Source organism: Ranitomeya variabilis, chromosome 2, assembly GCF_051348905.1.
Source record: "Ranitomeya variabilis isolate aRanVar5 chromosome 2, aRanVar5.hap1, whole genome shotgun sequence".
In the NCBI taxonomy this organism is placed as follows: Eukaryota; Metazoa; Chordata; class Amphibia; order Anura; family Dendrobatidae; genus Ranitomeya; species Ranitomeya variabilis.
In genome coordinates, this window is record NC_135233.1 from 184,880,932 (window position 1) to 184,900,320 (window position 19,389).

Genomic DNA, 19,389 nt, shown 5'->3' on the forward strand with positions numbered 1-19,389 from the left:
TTTTATTATTGCAAGGGTAACAGGAGAAATTGGACCCCAACAGTTGTTGCCCAGTTTGTCCTGAGTACGCTGGTACCCCAAATGTGGGGGTAAACCACTGTTTGGGCGCACGTCGGGGCTTGGAAGGGCGGGAGCACCATTTGACTTTTTGAACGCAAGATTGGCTGGAATCAATGGTGGCGCCATGTTGCGTTTGGAGACCCCTGATGTGCCTAAACAGTGGAAACCCCTCAATTCTAACTCCAACACTAACCCCAACACACCCCTAATCCTAATCCCAACTGTAGCCATAACCCTAATCACAACCCTAACCCCAAAGCACCCCTAACCACAACCCTAACCGCAACACACCCGTAACCCTAATTCCAACCCTAATCCTAACCCTAATCCCAACCGTAACCCTAATCCCAACCCTAACCACAACTGTAACCCCAACACACCCCTAACCCTATCCGTAACCCTAACCACAAGCCTAATCTTAACCCTATTTCAAACCCTAGCCCTAATTCCAACCCTAACTCTAATTCCAACCCTAACCCTAAGGCTATGTGCCCACGTTGCGGATTCGTGAGAGATTTTTCCGCACGATTTTTGAAAAATCTGCAGGTAAAAGGCACTGCGTTTTACCTGCGGATTTACAGCAGATTTCCAGTGTTTTTTTTGTGCGGATTTCACCTGCGGATTCCTATTGAGGAACAGGTGTAAAACGCTGCGGAATTCGCACAAAGAATTGACATGCTGCGGAAAATACAACGCAGCGTTTCTGCACGGAATTTTCCGCACCATGGGCACAGCGGATTTGGATTTCCTTAGGTGTACATGGTACTGTAAACCTGATGGAAAACTGCTTCGAATTCGCAGCGGCCAATCCGCTGCGGATCCGCGGCCAATCCGCTGCGGATTCGCGGCCAATCCGCTGCCAATCCGCTGCGGATCCGCGGCCAATCCGCTGCGGATCCGCGGCCGATCCGCTGCCAATCCGCGGCCGATCCGCTGCGGATCCGCGGCCGATCCGCTGCGGATCCGCGGCCGATCCGCGGCCGATCCGCTGCCGATCCGCTCTGTGTGCACATGCCATAACCCTACCCCTAACCCTAACCATACCCGTAACCCTAACCCTACCCCTAACCCTACCCCTAGTTCTAACCGTAGTTCTAACCCTAACCCTAGTGGAAAAAGAAAAAAAAATATTTTCTTTATTTTATTATTGTCCCTACCTATGGGGGTGATAAAGGGGGGGGGGTATATTTATTATTTTTTTATTTTGATCGCTGTGATAGAACCTACCACAGCGATCAAAATGTACTTGTAATGAATCTGCCGGCCGGCAGATTCGGCGGGCGCACTGAGCATGCGCCCGCCATTTTGGAAGATGGCAGCGCCGAGCGAGGAGACGGACCGACACCGGGAGCCTCGGTAAGTATAAGGGGGGGGGGGGGGGAGATCGGGGCACGGGGGGGCGTCGGAGCACCGGGGGGTGGCATAGGAGCAGGGGGGGAGCGGGCAGGAGGACGGGGGAGCGGAGCACAGGACGGAGGGGACCGGACCCCATAACGGAGCACTGGGGGGGCGATCGGTGGGGTGGGTGGGGGGTCACTTCAGGTTTTCCAGCCATGGCCGATGGTATTGCAGCATCGGCCATGGCTGGATTGTAATATTTCACCAGTTTTTTAGGTGAAATATTACAAATCGCTCTGATTGGCTGTTGAAAGTGAAACTGCCAATCAGAGCGATCGTAGCCACGGGGGGGGGTGAAGCCACCCCCCCTGGGCTGAAGTACCACTCCCCCTCTCCCTGCAGATCGGGTAAAATAGGAGTTAACCCCTTCACCCGATCTGCAGGGACGCGATCATTCCATGACGCCACATAGGCGTCATGGGTCGGATTGGCACGGGTTTTCATGACGCCTACGTGGCGTCATGGGTCGGGAAGGGGTTAAAGATGGAGTCTGGTGTTTTTGATGAGTGTTTACTATGCTGTGCTCAGCCTGCTATGCGTTACTAACTCCATCCGGCCCCGGTCCAGTCCGGCGGTGCTTGCACCATCCCGCTTGAGTTCCTTCCTAGGTCCGATGTTCGGAGACCGGGGACCGCTGTCTGGTTCCTGGAGCCCAACCACAGTTGCCTGATTCTGTGCCATCCGTGTTCCAGCCGATGACCTGGGAAATCATGCCGGTGTCCAGATGTCCAGCTTGTGTCCAGATGTCCAGCCTGTGTCCAGATGTCCTGATGGTCAGATATCCTGATGTCCTGCCGATTCCCCGGGGTCCAAACCGTGATAACCCCTGCCATTATCTGACCGAGGTTGGTGTTTCTGATGTTCCCCTGCTGAGCCTGTGCTATGCCTGAGGCCTGAGAGAGAGGCCATCCTAGTATGCTCGTGCCAGAGGACCCTGGACTGCATCAACTCGTGATGACCCATTGCCATCATCTGAAGACTGTCCGAAGACAGTGTCTGATGTTCTCCTGCTGACCCTGTGCTATGCCTGAGGCCTGAGAGAGAGGCCGTTCTAGTATGCCCGTGCCAGATAACCATGGACTGCATCAACCCGTGATATCCTCCTGCCTTCGTCTGTTTCCTTGAGACGTGTACCCTTTCTTGAAGTGCAGAATCGGGAGCCCGGCATAATTGTGTTCTGTTTATGTACTGTGATTTCATTTGAGTAAACTTTATCTTTCTTCATACCTGAAGTCGTGCGGTGTTATCTAGTTCTGTATGTCACTATCTTGTCCACAAGCTCAGCTGCCACAGACCCTGCTCACTACTCTTTATTAGCCTGGGTAGGTCCAGGATCCCTTCTGTGGTCCAATGGGTCCACATTTCGTTCCCACTTGGGACGCTCGCCCCACATCGTCGTGGTCTGACGACGTGGAGGCATCAGCAGGGCCACGTCTGCGGTCGCAGCTGTAACAATAGACTGTCAAGTTTCACATGAAAGTTCTTTTTTTCTGGCCATTTTGAGAGTTTAATGAAATCAACAAATGCAATGCTCCAGATTCTCAACTTGATCAAAGGAAGGTCAGGTTTATAGGTTCTCTAATCAGCCAAACGGTTTTCAGCTGTGCTAACATACTTGCACAAGGGTTTTCAAGGGTATTTTACCCATCCATTAGCCTTCTTACACAGTTAGCAAACACAAAGTACCATAAGAACACTGGAGTGATGGTTGTTGGAAATGGGCCTCTATACACCTATGAAGATATTGCATTACAAACCAGACGTTTGCAGCTAAAATAGTGATTTACCACATTAACAACGTATACAGTGTATTTCTGAATCTTTTAATGTTAGCTTCATTGGAAAAAAACTGCTTTTCTTTCAAAAATAAGGAAACTTTTTAACGGTAGTGTACGTCCTTCCGTCTTCTGTGGCTGCCGGATTTTTTTTTTTGTTAAAAAGAAAAAAGGCAGCCTACATCCCTGCCTCGACTTTCGAGAACTAAGCAAAATAACATTGAAAAATAAATATCCTCTTCCCCTTATCCCAAATCTATGTAATCAACTGTCTGGGGCTAAATGGTTCTCCAAACTTGATCTCCGGGGAGCCTATAATCTGATAAGGGTTCGAGAGGGGGACGAGTGGAAAACGGCCTTCCTCACATCCGAGGGTCTCTTTGAAAACTTGCTTATGCTGTTCGGTCTTACTAATGTTCCCGCCATATTTCACAATTTCACTAATGTAGTGTTTGCTGATCTTTGACGTTTTGTTGTGATCTATCTTGATGACATTTTGGTGTATTGTTCCGCCCCCTGCAGTCATGTGCCGCAGGTCCTGCACGTCAGCAGTTGCGCCCCGTCCCGGTAAGCTTTCCGTGCGCTGCATTGCCTCAGTCATCCAGGACATAGCGGAACACATGTACTGAGTTAGCCTTACCAGTCACGGTGTTCCTTACATTTATGTGTCTCTGAAACTTGTCAGCCACTACACTGTGCGGCGATGCACATTCACTTATAGGATACCAATAGCCATAATTTGATGTACTAGCACTTTACTTGATTCTATGGTTTGGATAAAGAACATTATGTATTTTATTATGTGTAGTGGGATACATTATAGTGTACAGTGACGTCCATCTATCAGGATGATATTTTTATACATAATATATCTCCCACAAGTTATATGTTTTTTATTCTCCTGAGGGAGCACCCTTTGTTTTTATGGCTCATATGGTATTTTTCTGTAATCCTCTTATCACTTGGTCGTTAATAAAGATTTACCATATTTCACACTGAGTTTTCTGACCTTTTTGGTAGAGTTCTTCTCTCTTTTTAATGCAATTAGTTATTGACTGTCCAGTTTCCCTTTTTACATGGTCATATCTATAATATAACGCTGGGAGCATCACTCTGTCCGAAGCCTTTATAGACTGCGCAAGCGCCGGCGCTGTCTGGACCCCACAGAGTGACGCTCCCAGGAGATCGCGGTATGCGTAAGCGCTGAACGCACACCGCGATCTCCAACGGAGAAGCATGGACGAGCCAGGAGGGTGAGTATGCAATACTTACCTGTCCCGTTCCACCGACACGATTCTGGGCCATGAATGTCCCCCTGCTCCCGGAATCGGCGCCTGCGCAGTCCGCGCTTTCCGGCGCCATTTTCTTGAAGACACACTGCGTGTCTAAAAGAGAATGGCGCCGGAAAGGGCGGACACCTGTGACGTTCAGTTCAGAGGACGCGATGACGCGCTTAATGCGCGCCGCCCTCTGACTGAACAGTCACAGCCAGAGGACCCGGAAGACAGAGCGGTGGAACGGGGGACAGGTAAATATAGCAAGTGCCGGGGGCCTGAGCTAGCGGCGACTCCGGCACCTGACCCCCACAGCGCGCCAGTGTCCCCGCCTTCTCATGCCCCCAGCACAGCCACCTGCACTCTCAGCACCACCACGCACAGCCGCCCGCACTCAGCACAGCCGCCCGCACTCAGCACAGCCGCCCGCACTCAGCACAGCCGCCCGCACTCAGCACAGCCGCCCGCACTCAGCACAGCCGCCCGCACTCAGCACAGCCGCCCGCACTCAGCACAGCCGCCCGCACTCAGCACCGCCACGCACAGCCGCCCGCACTCAGCACAGCCGCCCGCACTCAGCACAGCCGCCCGCACTCAGCACAGCCGCCCGCACTCAGCACAGCCGCCCGCACTCAGCACAGCCGCCCGCACTCAGCACAGCCGCCCGCACTCAGCACAGCCGCCCGCACTCAGCACAGCCGCCCGCACTCAGCACAGCCGCACTGGGGCAGTAGAGCCGGAGAGAGAAAGATGGGAGCAACATATGGCAGAATGGAAACAGGAACAGGCAGAATGGGGGCACAGGATGGGAGCAGCACATGACAGAATGGGGGCACAGGATGCGAGCAGCACATGACAATGATTGCGCACGATGGGAGCAGCACATGACAGGATGGGGGTGCAGAATGGGAGCACGTGACAGGATGGGAGCAGCACATGACAGAATGGGGGCACAGGATGGGAGCAGCACATGACAGAATGGGGGCACAGGATGGGAGCAGCACATGACAGAATGGGGGCACACACATGACAGGATGGGGGTGTAGGATGGAGCAGCATATGACAGGATGGGAGCACACACATGACAGGATGGGGGTGTAGGATGGAGCAGCATATGACAGGATGGGAGCACATGACAGGATGGAGCAGCACATGACAGGATGGGGGCGCAGGATGGGAGCACATGACAGGATGGGGATGCAGGATGGGAGCACATGACAGGATGGGGATGCAGGATGGAGCAGCACATGACAGGATGGGGATGCAGGATGGAGCAGCACATGACAGGATGGGGGCGCAGGATGGAGCAGCACATGACAGGATGGGAGAGCAAGATGAGAGCAGCACATACCAGGATGGAGGCCATATACCAATATAAATGCTCGCCACCCGGGCGTAGAACGGGTTCAATAGCTAGTTAATTTATATGGATGCAAGACTACATACGTTGTTAGTTCTATGTCCAATTATATTTCACATATACATCCATATATTTTCCCTTGTCCTTCCATTTCAAAAGTTGCAAATGATTTTCCAGGTTTGCGTTGGTCTGAAGCTCAGCTTGTAAAGAGCTGATGGCAGCAGTAAGTTGTTGCAAACACAGATGCATATTACACTGCAGGACTCCTAAGGGTATGTGCGCACACGCTGCGGATTTTGATGCGTTTTTGGACGCGTGGAATTGCATCGAATCCGCAGTACGGAGTGCACACAATGTTAATGAATGGGAAATGTCTCTCACACCACTGCTACTACAGTTATAATTGCAAAAAAAATATATATATACCTCACATAGGAAACACTGAACCAGGAGCATGCAAATCACATAGGAGATGCTGAGCCTCTAGCATGCGTTATTGAGGCAAGTTACGGCATAACAAAGACATTAGGGTGCAGCAGCGGCCCCGCATAAACTGCTAGAGCAAAAAAAGTATATTAGTATATGAGCTATACTTACTACTCGATACAGAAGTGATCAGAGACACCCACTCCTGAGAGGCTACCACCCAGGAATGGAAGTCTGCAATCACTTCTGTATCAAGCAATAAGTATTGCCCACATACGATTATACCTTTTTAGCACTAGCACTTTATACAGGGCACTGCTGCACCTTAACCCCTTCATGACCCGTGGTATTTTAATTTTTTAGTTTTTTGCTTCCCTTCTTCCTGGAGCCATAACTTTTGTATTTTTCCGACAATAAGGCCATGTGAGGGCTTATTTTTTGCGGGACGAGCTGTACTTTTGAACGACATCATTGGTTTTAGCATGTCATGTACTAGAAAAAGGGAAAAAAATTCCAAATGCAGTGAAATTGCAAAAAAAAGTGTAATCCCACACTGGTTTTTTGCTTGGCTTTTTTGCTAGGTTCACTAAATGCTAAAACTGACCCAACATTATTATTCTCCATGTCATTACGAGTTCATAGACACCAAACATGTCTAAGTTACTTTTTTATCTAAGTGGTGAAAAAAAATTCCAAACTTCGCTAAAAAAAAAATTGCGCAATTTTCCGATACCCGTAGCGTCTCCATTTTTCGTGATCTGCAGTCGGGTGGGGGCTTATTTTTTGCATGCCGAGCTGACGTTTTTAATGATACCATTTAAGTGCAGATAATTTCTTTTGATAGACCGCATTTTAAAGAAATGTCGCGGCGATCAAAAAAAGTAATTCTGGCGTTTCAAATTTTTTTCTTCCTACGCCGTTTAGCGATGTTTATTGCTTTTTTTTTATGGATAGCTCGGGCGATTCTGAACGTGGCGATACCAAATATGTGCATGTTTGATTTTTTTTATTGTTTTATTTTGAATGGGGTGATTTAAACATTCATATATATATTTTTTTTCATATTTTTTAAAACTTTTTTTTTTACTTTTGCCATGCTTCAATAGGAGGCTAGAAGTTTGCATAGCCTGATCGGCTCTGCTACATAGGAGCGAAGCTCAGATCGCTCTTATGTAGTAGAATTACAGACTTGCTATGAGTGCCGACCACAGGGTGGTGACATGGCATCAACAACCATAGGTGTCTCAAGGAGACCTCTGGTTGTTATGTCGACGCATCGCTGACCCCCGATCACATGATGGGGGTCAGCAATGTGAGCATTTCCAGCCCGATGGCTGGAAGAGCTAGATAAATGCCGCTGTCAGAATTTGACAGGGGTATTTAACCAGTTAATAGCAGCGGGTGAATCGCGATTCCATCCACCACTATTGCGGGCACATGTCAGCTGTTCAAAACAGCTGACATATCCCGGCTTTGATGCGGGCTCACCGCCGGAGCCCGCATCAAAGTGGGGGTTCTGACCTCGGACATACTATCCCGACCGAGGTCAGAAAGGGGATAGTATTAAGGTATAGAATATTCTCCATGCAACACCGCATACAGTTGTTTCTAATTACTAGCATTGCACTTTAATATAATTCTCCCTAACAACATTGGTTTTTATATCATACTCTGTGTGCACCCCTTGATTTATATGGTCATTTTTGCTATCCTTTGTTACCTTTTGACCTCTAATAAAGTAATCAAGATTCATTTTTTTACTTATATGGGCTTTTATGGTTGGTTTTTCTCCTCTCTTTCTTCACCTATGTGACTGCCGATTCACTATTATGGTCCTAAAATATCATGTGGATTCTTACAGAGTACTACACAGTTGCAGGTCTTAAGTACTAATAGATAGATTGATAGATTTATAATTTCCGCATACATCAATTCTTCCATGTGTTCTTTTTATCTTCAAGATTAATTGTGATGTCCCTTTTTAGTCATACCAACTTCTTACCTAGCATCAGTGAACGGCTTCCGCAGAATGGAGGAGATACTAAATTCCAGACTTGTTTTAACAATAGAGGTAAATGACATAAGGGTGGAAAAAGTGTTGCATTTTTAGAAGGCAGGTGGAGTCAACAGCTTGTGGCTTCTTCCAGATAACTTGGACATGGCTTTACCCTGGAGCCATGCATCATCAGTTTATATCACATAATCATAAAAAGGATCTCCTAAATTAATTTGGGAAATGACTTGGTAATTAAGCATGATAGAAATCCTGGCTCCAAAATTTACATTCAGTATATTATACCACCCACTTTATGGCCCACCACTTTCACTGTCAGTTCTCTCCAGTTATCTCCACAAAAACATGCATTTTCTGCTTTGCAAGGGGATAGGTGATAAACTTAGACCAAAATATCATCGGCATGTCAGAAAGCATAATCCCAAAACGATATTCTGCTAGGTGGAACATTAGAACTTTTGGAAAAGGAAATAAAACACTTACCTCACTGTTGTGACCTCGAAGGTTGAAGTTGGTTCTCTGTGGTGCATTTCTGTCTCTTCTACAATGGCTCAGGGTAAATGTAACACCCACAACTCCCCTTCCATTGCCTGTAGCTAGCCACCCTTCTTCATAGTAGCGCCTTCGACACACTGGTTTCTCTTTTTCACTTTTTGGCACCCTTCCTTTCCAAGAAAGGCATAAAATGTTGGAGTCACTGCAAAGTACAGGACCATGCTCCACCGATGCGTACATGCTTTTAAAAGTTTTGTTGCCAGTCCTCCCCAAATTTTCTTAAAATTAAAGTAAATAAAACAAGTTCCAAATGTCAGGTGCATTTACACAAGACCGCAATTCTCAAAGTGTTAGAAGTTGACCTTAAGTATGTTAAGTGGTCAGTTAGCCTCGTAATGCATAGTATGAGTTATCCAGGTACACAACAACTTCAGGAATTTGACGTAAAATTAACCAGCAGTCTGGATTCTTATCGTGAAGGTTGTGTGGTTGACACTCATGGTTTCTCGTCTTGCTTCTCGTTCTGTCCCAAAATGTGTCTCCTCAGCAAATTATTATGCATAAATATATGTAGCCTGAGATTCCTGTTCCAGGATAGCAATAGAGCAGTCCAATAACGTCACACACAATTCCATAAATTAGAGGATTGTAAAGGTTTCAAGTATTTAAGGCTTAAAAGAACTGACACAAAATGCCCCAAAGTGCACAGCAAACTGTCCTAACTCATTGTATTCTAACTCCAAATCACTTTGTGGCAGGTTCTTGAAGCCAAAGTAAATTTGCATAAAATGCAGAAGGAAAGAAAAGGCACATAAAATGTGCAAAATTATTTCCAGCCCAATTTTTCCCCAAACAATATCCAGTTCTGCAAAAAAAACACAGAAAAAACCTGTTATGTCTCTACAGTACAACTATAGCACACATCATTTTGGTTATGCAGCCGACCAGATAAGAATGTTCAAGCTGTGCGATCAGAAATACTGAGAGTCCAAAAACAGTGATCATTACGGACTCCAACAAGACGTTTATGTATAGGAAGCAGATACTCTCTCATGGTCGCTCCAATCAACTGATGTTGCGGCTAGCTGAGAATTTCTCTGCTCTCCCTTACACACCAAGACATGAACAAAACATGCATTATCTTATTGCCTGGCTAATCTCCTTTCTACATTAGATAAATATCACTTGGGTATGAAGTGTTACTACCAGAAACCAAAAAAAATATGTTTTTTCTACACAAAATGGTTAAATCATTAGATTTCTCAGGCAGTAAAACTAGTTCCTGGCACAGAATTGCTACTTTAAGCTTATGGTTATTCCTAAGGAGAAATCAAGCATAGGTCTTCCCTTTCAAAAGTCGACCTCCAAGTTATGATTTAAATGGCATTTAAGTCATTTGAGGAAGTGAGAAGAGACTAGCAAAAGACAGGGATGAACAAAGTCAATTCATTTCACGACCCAATTAAAGTCTATTTGTCAGAAAAATATCCAGTCTTGCCTTCTTTCTAATGTGCCCTCTTCCACACCATCAATACAAATTAGGCATTGCTATCTACTAGTCTTTCTGTCCTAAGGCATAGGTTTTCCTTTTTTTACTTAACTATCCGTTTTGGGACCTTCATTATTTGCTGCTGCATTGTACATTTAGCTCAGAAAATACATCTGAAAAAAAGGGGGGGGGGGGTTGGGGAGTGCATTTCTTTTAATTAAATCAGTTTTTTCCAATCCAGCTGAATGTCTGGTATTATGCTTCCGTTTTTCAAGATAGATGGGAACAGTACACAAGTCTAGTCTTCGGTCATTTCGGATTACTCTGGAAATGTTTTGATGAAGTTAGAGGAGACCATAAGCTGCTTCCATGTCAACAATGGGATGCGATAAAGTTGGCTTTGGCAGTGTTGCTTTGTCGGGAATTTTCAGGAGGAGGGTTAGACCAGGTTCAATCTTGCAGTTACCTGAAATTAATAAATAAAAAGATTTATTACAAAAAAGGCACCTAAAGGAGCTGTCCAGGACTTTACTTATTTTTCGTTATGGGGCTAAAAACTTTCATGCAGGTAGTTGTCAACTACCTGCCTGTTCTGCCTGACACCAATCACTGCCTGCTCACATCAACAGAGCTAACATACAAATGAGAAAAAAGACTGACTGGCACTTTCAAGCTAGTGTGAACAGGTGCATATTAGGAGCAACCATCTCCATATACAATAAACAAAAAAAAAGTTGCATCTGTAGTGGTAAAGCATGTCAATATGAAATATAAGAAATATGAATATCAATACTGCCTCTGGATGCTAGGAAAAAATGAGACGCTCAACACTTAATTTGGCCAATTCATGCATGCCTAGTCAGTCTTTTGTCATCTGTATATTAACTCTCTGATAGAGCACTCCGCCCTCCAGCATGTGGTGGTTTTTAATTGCAACAGGGTCCTACCTACCCATAAAATCAGACTTTGAAGAGAGGTATTCACATCTACCCAGGAATTCAGACTTCAGTCTTAGGCAGGTTTCACATTTGCGGTTGAGTCCGCAGTGTTTATTCCGCAAAAATCCGCATGCGTTGTGTATTCCTATATTTAACATTAGGGACGCATGTGTCTGCGTTTGATTGTGTTTTGCCGCGTTTGAAGATGCGTTGTTTCGTCGTCTGCGGCTTGGTGCGGTAAACGCTACATGTAGTAATTTTAGAAGCGTCAATTTGCCGCCTAGAAACGTATGCGGTTGTTAGCGGAAGAAATGCGGCAAAAAAAACCGCATTGCTGTCTATGTGAACGCATGTGGCCGCAAGCACATGCGTTTGCTTGTGTTCGTGAACGCATGCGTTGCACCAGAGAAAAACATGTCTAGACAAAGATTAGCCACCCCCCACATACAAGGTGATAAAGGGAGGGAGTGGACAGTTGCAGGTCACTACTCAGCAGACAGAGAAGCAGAGCAGACAGACAAAAGCACCTTGGAGGAAACAAGAGTCTGAACAATGTGAGTATATCCTAGCCAATGCCTTTATTTTCTATTTTATGTCTCTACATGTCCTAATTTCTGCCATTTCTTTGTTTCTGCATGCATCAGAATATCATCTTCTGATGAGGAGCAATGTTCTGGGCCTTCTGAAGCCGAACAGGTCAGTGAAGGGAGTACTCACCTCCTCAGATTGGTAAGTATTCACTGTCACATCTACACATGACAATTTTTTTCCCCTTTTTTTTTTAGAGCACTTCTTTCACTTCGGCAGAGGGTGAGCAGGAGCAGCGGGATCACGGTCGAGTGTCAAGGCGGCAGCATGTAAGTATACCTGGCTGACTGTTTACTGTATCCTCACTTCCCTCTTTCTTTACATTTTTCTTCTGGACGCCTTTTTAACCCCTTCCCGACCCATGACGCCACGTAGGCGTCATGAAAACCCGTGCCAATCCGACCCATGACGCCTATGTGGCGTCATGGAATGATCGCGTCCCTGCAGATCGGGTGAAGGGGTTAACTCCTATTTTACCCGATCTGCAGAGAGAGGGGGAGTGGTGCTTCAGCCCAGGGGGGTGGCTTCACCCCCCCCGTGGCTACGATCGCTCTGATTGGCTGTTGAAAGTGAAACTGCCAATCAGAGCGATTTGTAATATTTCACCTAAAAAAAACTGGTGAAATATTACAATCCAGCCATGGCCGATGCTGCAATATCATCGGCCATGGCTGGAAAACCTGAAGTCACCCCCCCCCCACACCCACCGATCGCCCCCCCAGTCCTCCGTTAGTCCTCCGGTCCCCTCCGTCCGCCTGCCGGCTCCCCCGTCCTGCTGTCCGCTCCCCCCTGTGGTCCGATCACCCCCCCTGTGCTCCAATCACCCCCCCTGTGCTCCAATCACCCCCCCTGTGCTCCAATCCACCCCCCCACCACCCCTTCATACTTACCGATCCTCCCGGTGTCCGTACGCCTCCTCGCTGGGCGCCACCATCTTCCAAAATGGCGGGCGCATGCTCAGTGCGCCCGCCGAATCTGCCAGCCGGCAGATTCCTTACAAGTACATTTTGATCGCTGTGGTAGGTTCTATCACAGCGATCAAAATAAAAAAAATAATAAATAAACCCCCCCCTTTATCACCCCCATAGATAGGGACAATAATAAAATAAAGAAAATATTTTTTTTTTTCTTTTTCCACTAGGGTTAGGGTTAGAACTAGGGTTAGGGTTAGAACTAGGGTTAGGGTTACGGGTAGGGTTAGGGTTAGGGGTAGGGTTAGGGTTATGGCATGTGCGGATTTGGCTGCGGATCCGCAGCGGATTGGCCGCGGATCCGCAGCGGATTGGCAGCGGATCCGCAGCGGATTGGCCGCTGCGAATTCGTAGCAGTTTTCCATCAGGTTTACAGTACCGTGTACACCTATGGAAAACCAAATCCGCTGTGCCCATGGTGCGGAAAATTCCGTGCAGAAACGCTGCGTTGTATTTTCCACAGCATGTCAATTCTTTGTGCGGATTCCGCAGCGTTTTACACCTGTTCCTCAATAGGAATCCGCAGGTGAAATCCGCACAAAAAAACACTGGAAATCTGCTGTAAATCCGCAGGTAAAACGCAGTGCCTTTTACTTGCAGATTTTTCAAAAGTCGTGCGGAAAAATCTCACACGAATCCGCTACGTGGGCACATACCCTTAGGGTTAGGGTTGGAATTAGGGCTAGGGTTGGAAATAGGGTTAAGATTAGGCTTGCGGTTAGGGTTACGGATAGGGTTAGGGGTGTGTTGGGGTTACAGTTGTGGTTAGGGTTGGGATTAGGGTTAGGGTTAGGATTAGGGTTAGGATTAGGGTTAGGGTTGGAATTAGTGTTGAAGTTAGAAATTAGGGGTTTCCACTGTTTAGGCACATCAGGGGTCTCCAAACGCAACATGGCGCCACCATTGATTCCAGCCAATCTTGCATTCAAAAAGTCAAATGGTGCTCCCTCCCTTCCAAGCCCCGACGTGTGACCAAACAGTGGTTTACCCCCACATTTGGGGTACCAGAGTACTCAGGACAAACTGGGCAACAACTGTTGGGGTCCAATTTCTCCTGTTACCCTTGCAAAAATAAAAAATTACTTGCTAAGACATCATTTTTGAGGAAAGAACAATTATTTTTTATTTTCACGGCTCTGCGTTGTAAACTTCTGTGAAGCACTTGGGGGTTGAACGTGCTCATCACACATCTAGATAAGTTCCTTGGGGGGTCTAGTTTCCAAAATGGGGTCACTTGTGGGGTGTTTCTACTGTTTAGGCACATCAGGGGCTCTGCAAATGCAACGTGACGCCCGCAGACCATTCCATCAAAGTCTGCATTTCAAATGTCACTACTTCCCTTCCGAGCCCTGACGTGCGCCCAAACAGTGGTTTACCCCCACATATGGGGTATCACTGTACTCACAACAAACTGGGCAACAAACATTGGGGCCCAATTTCTCCTGTTACCCTTGTGAAAATAAAAAATTGCTTGCTAAAACATCTTTTTTGAGGAAAGAAAAATGATTTTTTATTTTCACGGCTCTGCGTTGTAAACTTCTGTGAAGCACTTGGGGGTTGAACGTGCTCATCACACATCTAGATAAGTTCCTTGGGGGGTCTAGTTTCCAAAATGGGGTCACTTGTGGGGAGTTCCTACTGTTTAGGCACATCAGGGGCTCTGCAAACGCAACCTGACGCCCGCAGAGCATTCCATCAAAGTCTGCATTTCAAAACGTCACTACTTCCCTTCCGAACCCCGACGTGTGCCAAAACAGTGGTTTACCCCCACATATGGGGTATCAGCGTACTCAGGAGAAACTGGACAACAACTTTTGGGGTCCAATTTCTCCTGTTACCCTTGGGAAAATAAAAAATTGTGGGCTAAAAAATCATTTTTGAGAAAAGAAAAATTATTTTTTATTTTCACGGCTCTGCGTTATAAACTTCTGCGAAGCACTTGGGGGTTCAAAGTGCTCACCACACATCTAGATTAGTTCCTTGGGAGGTCTAGTTTCCAAAATGGGGTCACTTGTGCGGGAGCTCCAATGTTTAGGCACACAGGGGCTCTCCAAACGTGACATGGTGTCCGCTAATGATTGGAGCTAATTTTCCATTCAAAAAGCCAAATGGCGTGCCTTCCCTTCCGAGCCCTGCCGTGCGCCCAAACAGTGGTTTACCCCCACATATGGGGTATCATCATACTCAGGACAAACTGGACAACAACATTTGGGGTCCAATTTCTCCTATTACCCTTGGAAAATAAAAAAATCCTGGGCTAAAAATCATTTTTGAGGAAAGAAAAATTATTTTTTATTTTCACGGCTCTGCGTTATAAACTTCTGTGAAGCACCTGGGGGTTATAAGTGCTCACTATGCTTCTAGATAAGTTCCTTGGGGGGTCTAGTTTCCAAAATGGGGTCAGTTGTGGGGGAGCTCCAATGTTTAGGCACACGGGGGCTCTCCAAACGCGACATGGTGTCCGCTAAAGATTGGAGCCAATTTTTCATTCAAAAAGTCAAATGGCGCTCCTTTCCTTCCAAGCCCTGCCGTGTGCCCAAACAGTGGTTTACCCCCACATATGAGGTATCAGCGTACTCAGGACAAATTGGACAACATCGTTCGTAGTCCAGTTTCTCCTTTTACCCTTGGGAAAATAAAAAAATTGTTGCTAAAAGATCATTTTTGTGACTAAAAAGTTAAATGTTCATTTTTTCCTTCCATGTTGCTTCTGCTGCTGTGAAACACCTGAAGGGTTAATAAACTTCTTGAATGTGGTTTTGAGCACCTTGAGGGGTGCAGTTTTTAGAATGGTGTCACTTTTGGGTATTTTCAGCCATATAGAACCCTCAAACTGACTTCAAATGTGAGGTGGTCCCTAAAAAAAATGGTTTTGTAAATTTTGTTGTAAAAATGAGAAATCACTGGTCAAATTTTAACCCTTATAACTTCCTAGCAAAAAAAAAATTTGTTTCCAAAATTGTGCTGATGTAAAGTAGACATGTGGGAAATGTTATTTATTAACTATTTTGTGTCACATAACTCTCTGGTTTAACAGAATAAAAATTCAAAATGTGAAAATTGCGAAATTTTCAAAATTTTCGCCAAATTTCCGTTTTTTTCACAAATAAACTCAGAAATTATCGACCTAAATTTACCACTAACATGAAGCGCAATATGTCACGAAAAAACAATCTCAGAATCGCTAGGATCCGTTGAAGCGTTCCTGAGTTATTACCTCATAAAGGGACACTGGTCAGAATTGCAAAAAACGGCAAGGTCATTAAGGCCAAAATAGGCTGGGTCATGAAGGGGTTAATCTTGACTTTCCTTATTCATGCCATTTCTCAGCCTGTTTTCTTTCTTTTCCTTATGTTAATGTATACAACATTTAATGTCTTCATTTATGTTTTAGGTTCCAGAACGGGATGAAGACCTCATTGACAACAATATCCTCATCTCCCTGGTCCATGAGCGAGTCCCTTTGTGGGACACCCGGGTTCCACAGCACTCGGACAATGTGACGATCCGGCGCCTATGGAATGAGGTGGCCAAAGCGATGTGGGATGGCTGGGACAACGCCCCGACTCGGGTCCGAACTGCATTTTGTAAGTATTGCAATGCAGTGTGACGCAGCAGAGACCTTGGCCATGCTCACACAACTGTGTGTGATGAGAGAAACTCTCAGGAGTTTCTCTCATCACACACAGTTGTGTGAGCATGACCAAAAGTACATTGTCTAACCATTATGTTTTGTTTTTTCAACAGTGCTCAAAGTCAAAACACGTTGGCGTTCGATGAAGGACCGCTTCAACAAGGACCTCTGTCAAGAGAGTCGTGTTCCCAGTGGTTCTGGAGCAAGGATCCGAAAGTATAAATACCATCGCATTCTGGCATTTTTAAGACCGGTCCTTGCCCAGAGAACGTAAGTATTTCTCCTGTGCATTAGGTTGTGTTGTATTGCCATAATCTGTATGTTTCTATTCAACAGGAGTTGGCGTTTATTCAGTTTTTGGTATTATTTTTATTTCCTTTGTTCACAGCACATGGAGCAGCACTGTTGACCCAGGTTCTGGAGCGGTCCTTCATCAGACAGCCACGGACCTGTCCCAGCCATCCAGCAGCGCTGCAGCAAGAGGGCCTGCCACACTAACTGGAGACCAGGAAGCTGGTCCATCAGGTGTTCCCCTTTCCCAGTCCTCTGCCCCTTTTTTTGGGCTCCTCCCGACAGCGGCAGAGGGCATCGGACAGGTCACTCATGCCCAAATTTTTGCACGAGCTCGGTTTTTCACGATGGACTCAAGGCTTTGGGTGACCGACTGGATACTGGCATTAGCCATATGAATACACGTATCCAGGAGGTCACCAAAAGCCTTGACCAAGAAAAAGCTGACCTCCAGAGGCCAGCACATCATTTTTTTAACCAAATTGAACAGGGCATGTCGGAACACCTTACTCCTGATCTCCAGCTTAGTGTCATGCAGGCCAGCAATGCTGCTTACGTGCAGGCTATGCAGCAGAGTCGGTATTTTCAGCAGACAGTGGCGGCATATCCACCTGTGCCAACACTGTCGGGTCATTCCACATCAAGTGGACCAGTTTTAAAAATTGTCCCCACTCGACCTTCTCCGATTTTGCTGAAACTTTATAAGGATGTACATGTATGTTTGAAAAGAGGTTCTGTAAATTTTTAGGGCCAGATCTCAAATACATTGGGCACTGTTGACCTTTCACTGGAAGTTCCACCAAGCCTGCGGCTTCAGCTAAGAGGATTTTGCAAACTTTGGCACATAGCCATTAGAGTTCTATACTGGCTATGATGCTGAAATTTGGCATACTAGCTCAACTTTTGCTGCTAAACACGATAAAATTATTACCGGCTATGACAAAACAATATTTCGGACGCAATTTTGTGTCAAAGTAGCTTGAAAAACGCATTGCATAAAATTTATGCCAAACTTTGCCCATATATAACTCAAGACCAAAAACCAATAACTGGTGCTTTGCCCTGTACACCAAACATCTACATGACTTTGCATTGCTGCAATATCACGGTCAAAGCATATGTATTTGTGGAAATATTCACAGCTCACTACAAGAATATATATCAATAAGGGACAAAAAACAATTTACAAAAAAGAAAAACCCACATAAAACTCAAATACTTTATTAGATAACAAAGATACCCAAACACAAAAAAATATATAGAAAAAACCCTATCAAAAGAGTCAGCTCAAAAAAAGGGGGAGTAAAAAATCCCCTCTACCGATTATTAATAAATGTTAGGCAGCACATAAAATCCTACCGATCACTGAGAGTAAAGGTGATAAACACACGTGATGTCTAGTACTCGCTAGGAGGGTGTATAGATATACGTGAGATATCCCTCCAAGCTCCTCCTTTTTGGACAACTCCATACTGCCATGTCTTTATCTAGTCTCTCCTGATGAACCCAGATATGTGGGGGAAACGCGTCGAGAGTGTGTGTGAGGTTTTTCTTCCCCTGAAAATCATTGTTTAGCCACGGTATCTGGATGAGCAACTATCTATGGACCATGAATGCAGCAGATGAGTATATCACCATCTTGAGTCTATATATATGCATTAAGGGCATTGTTTACTCTGCTGGGTCTAGTCATTGTTTGTATTAACGTTTTCCAGATATAACGTGGTGGCGCTTTGTTATCTATATGGTAAATGTATTAGACTATCAGTCAGCTAATATGAGGTTTTTCTTCGCCTGAAAATCAGTGTTTAGCCACGGTATCTGGATTAGCAACTATCTATGGACCATGAATGCAGCAGATGAGTGTATTACCATCCTGAGTCTATATGTGCATTAAGGGCAGTGTTTACTCTGCTGGGTCTAGCCATTGTTTGTATTAACGTTTTCCAGATATAACGTGGTGGCGCCTTGAATGAAAAATGCCACTGAACATGGTGTTATTTATTAATACGCAATGAATGGTAGCTGCACTATTCAAACCCTTGCGTTGGTCCATGGTGGTTATACCACAACCAATTCCCTAAGAATTGGTATTATAATCCTATAAGAATTGTAATAATGCTGTCTTTCGAGAATTGGAAGCCCCATCGCCTAGGAGCCATGGCCGATAGCCGTGCAAGGCGAGCCTCGGGTGGTCTCTTTATCGCAGGTTCCGAAGCCTGAGGGTGCGTGTCTTTGCCTAGGATCCCAAGCCTAATATTGGGTATCTTTTGTTGGTTCCCAAGTCATAATGTTCAATCTAAGGGGTCTGGAATTGTTGCTGAATTTGCAACATAATCGGTTTGGTGTACAGGGCAAAGCACCAGTTATTATTGGTTTTTGGTCTTGAGTTATATATGGGCAAAGTTTTGCATAAATTTTATGCGACGCGTTTTTCAAGCTACTTTGACACAAAATTGCGTCCGAAATATTGTTTTGTCATAGCCGGTAATAATTTTATCGTGTTTAGCAGCAAAAGTTGAGCTAGTATGCCAAATTTCAGCATCATAGCCAGTATAGAACTCTAATGGCTATGTGCCAAAGTTTGCAAAATCCTCTTAGCTGAAGCCGCAGGCTTGGTGGAACCTCCAGTGAAAGGTCAACAGCGCCCAATGTATTTGAGATCTGGCCCTAAAA

The 19,389-nt window shown here is 45.6% G+C and overlaps 1 protein-coding gene across 2 annotated transcripts in view; it reads right to left on the bottom strand.

The window, feature by feature from the left end:
• Positions 1-19,389, bottom strand: part of TULP4 (TUB like protein 4) — a 411,660-nt gene that overhangs the window by 346,762 nt on the left and 45,509 nt on the right. For both annotated transcript variants that reach the window (XM_077283286.1, XM_077283285.1), the window contains exon 2: positions 8,791-10,757. In XM_077283286.1, coding sequence (XP_077139401.1) covers positions 8,791-9,042 — 252 coding nt within the window. In that variant the 5' untranslated portion in view covers positions 9,043-10,757. The remainder of the gene's footprint in view (positions 1-8,790; positions 10,758-19,389) is intronic.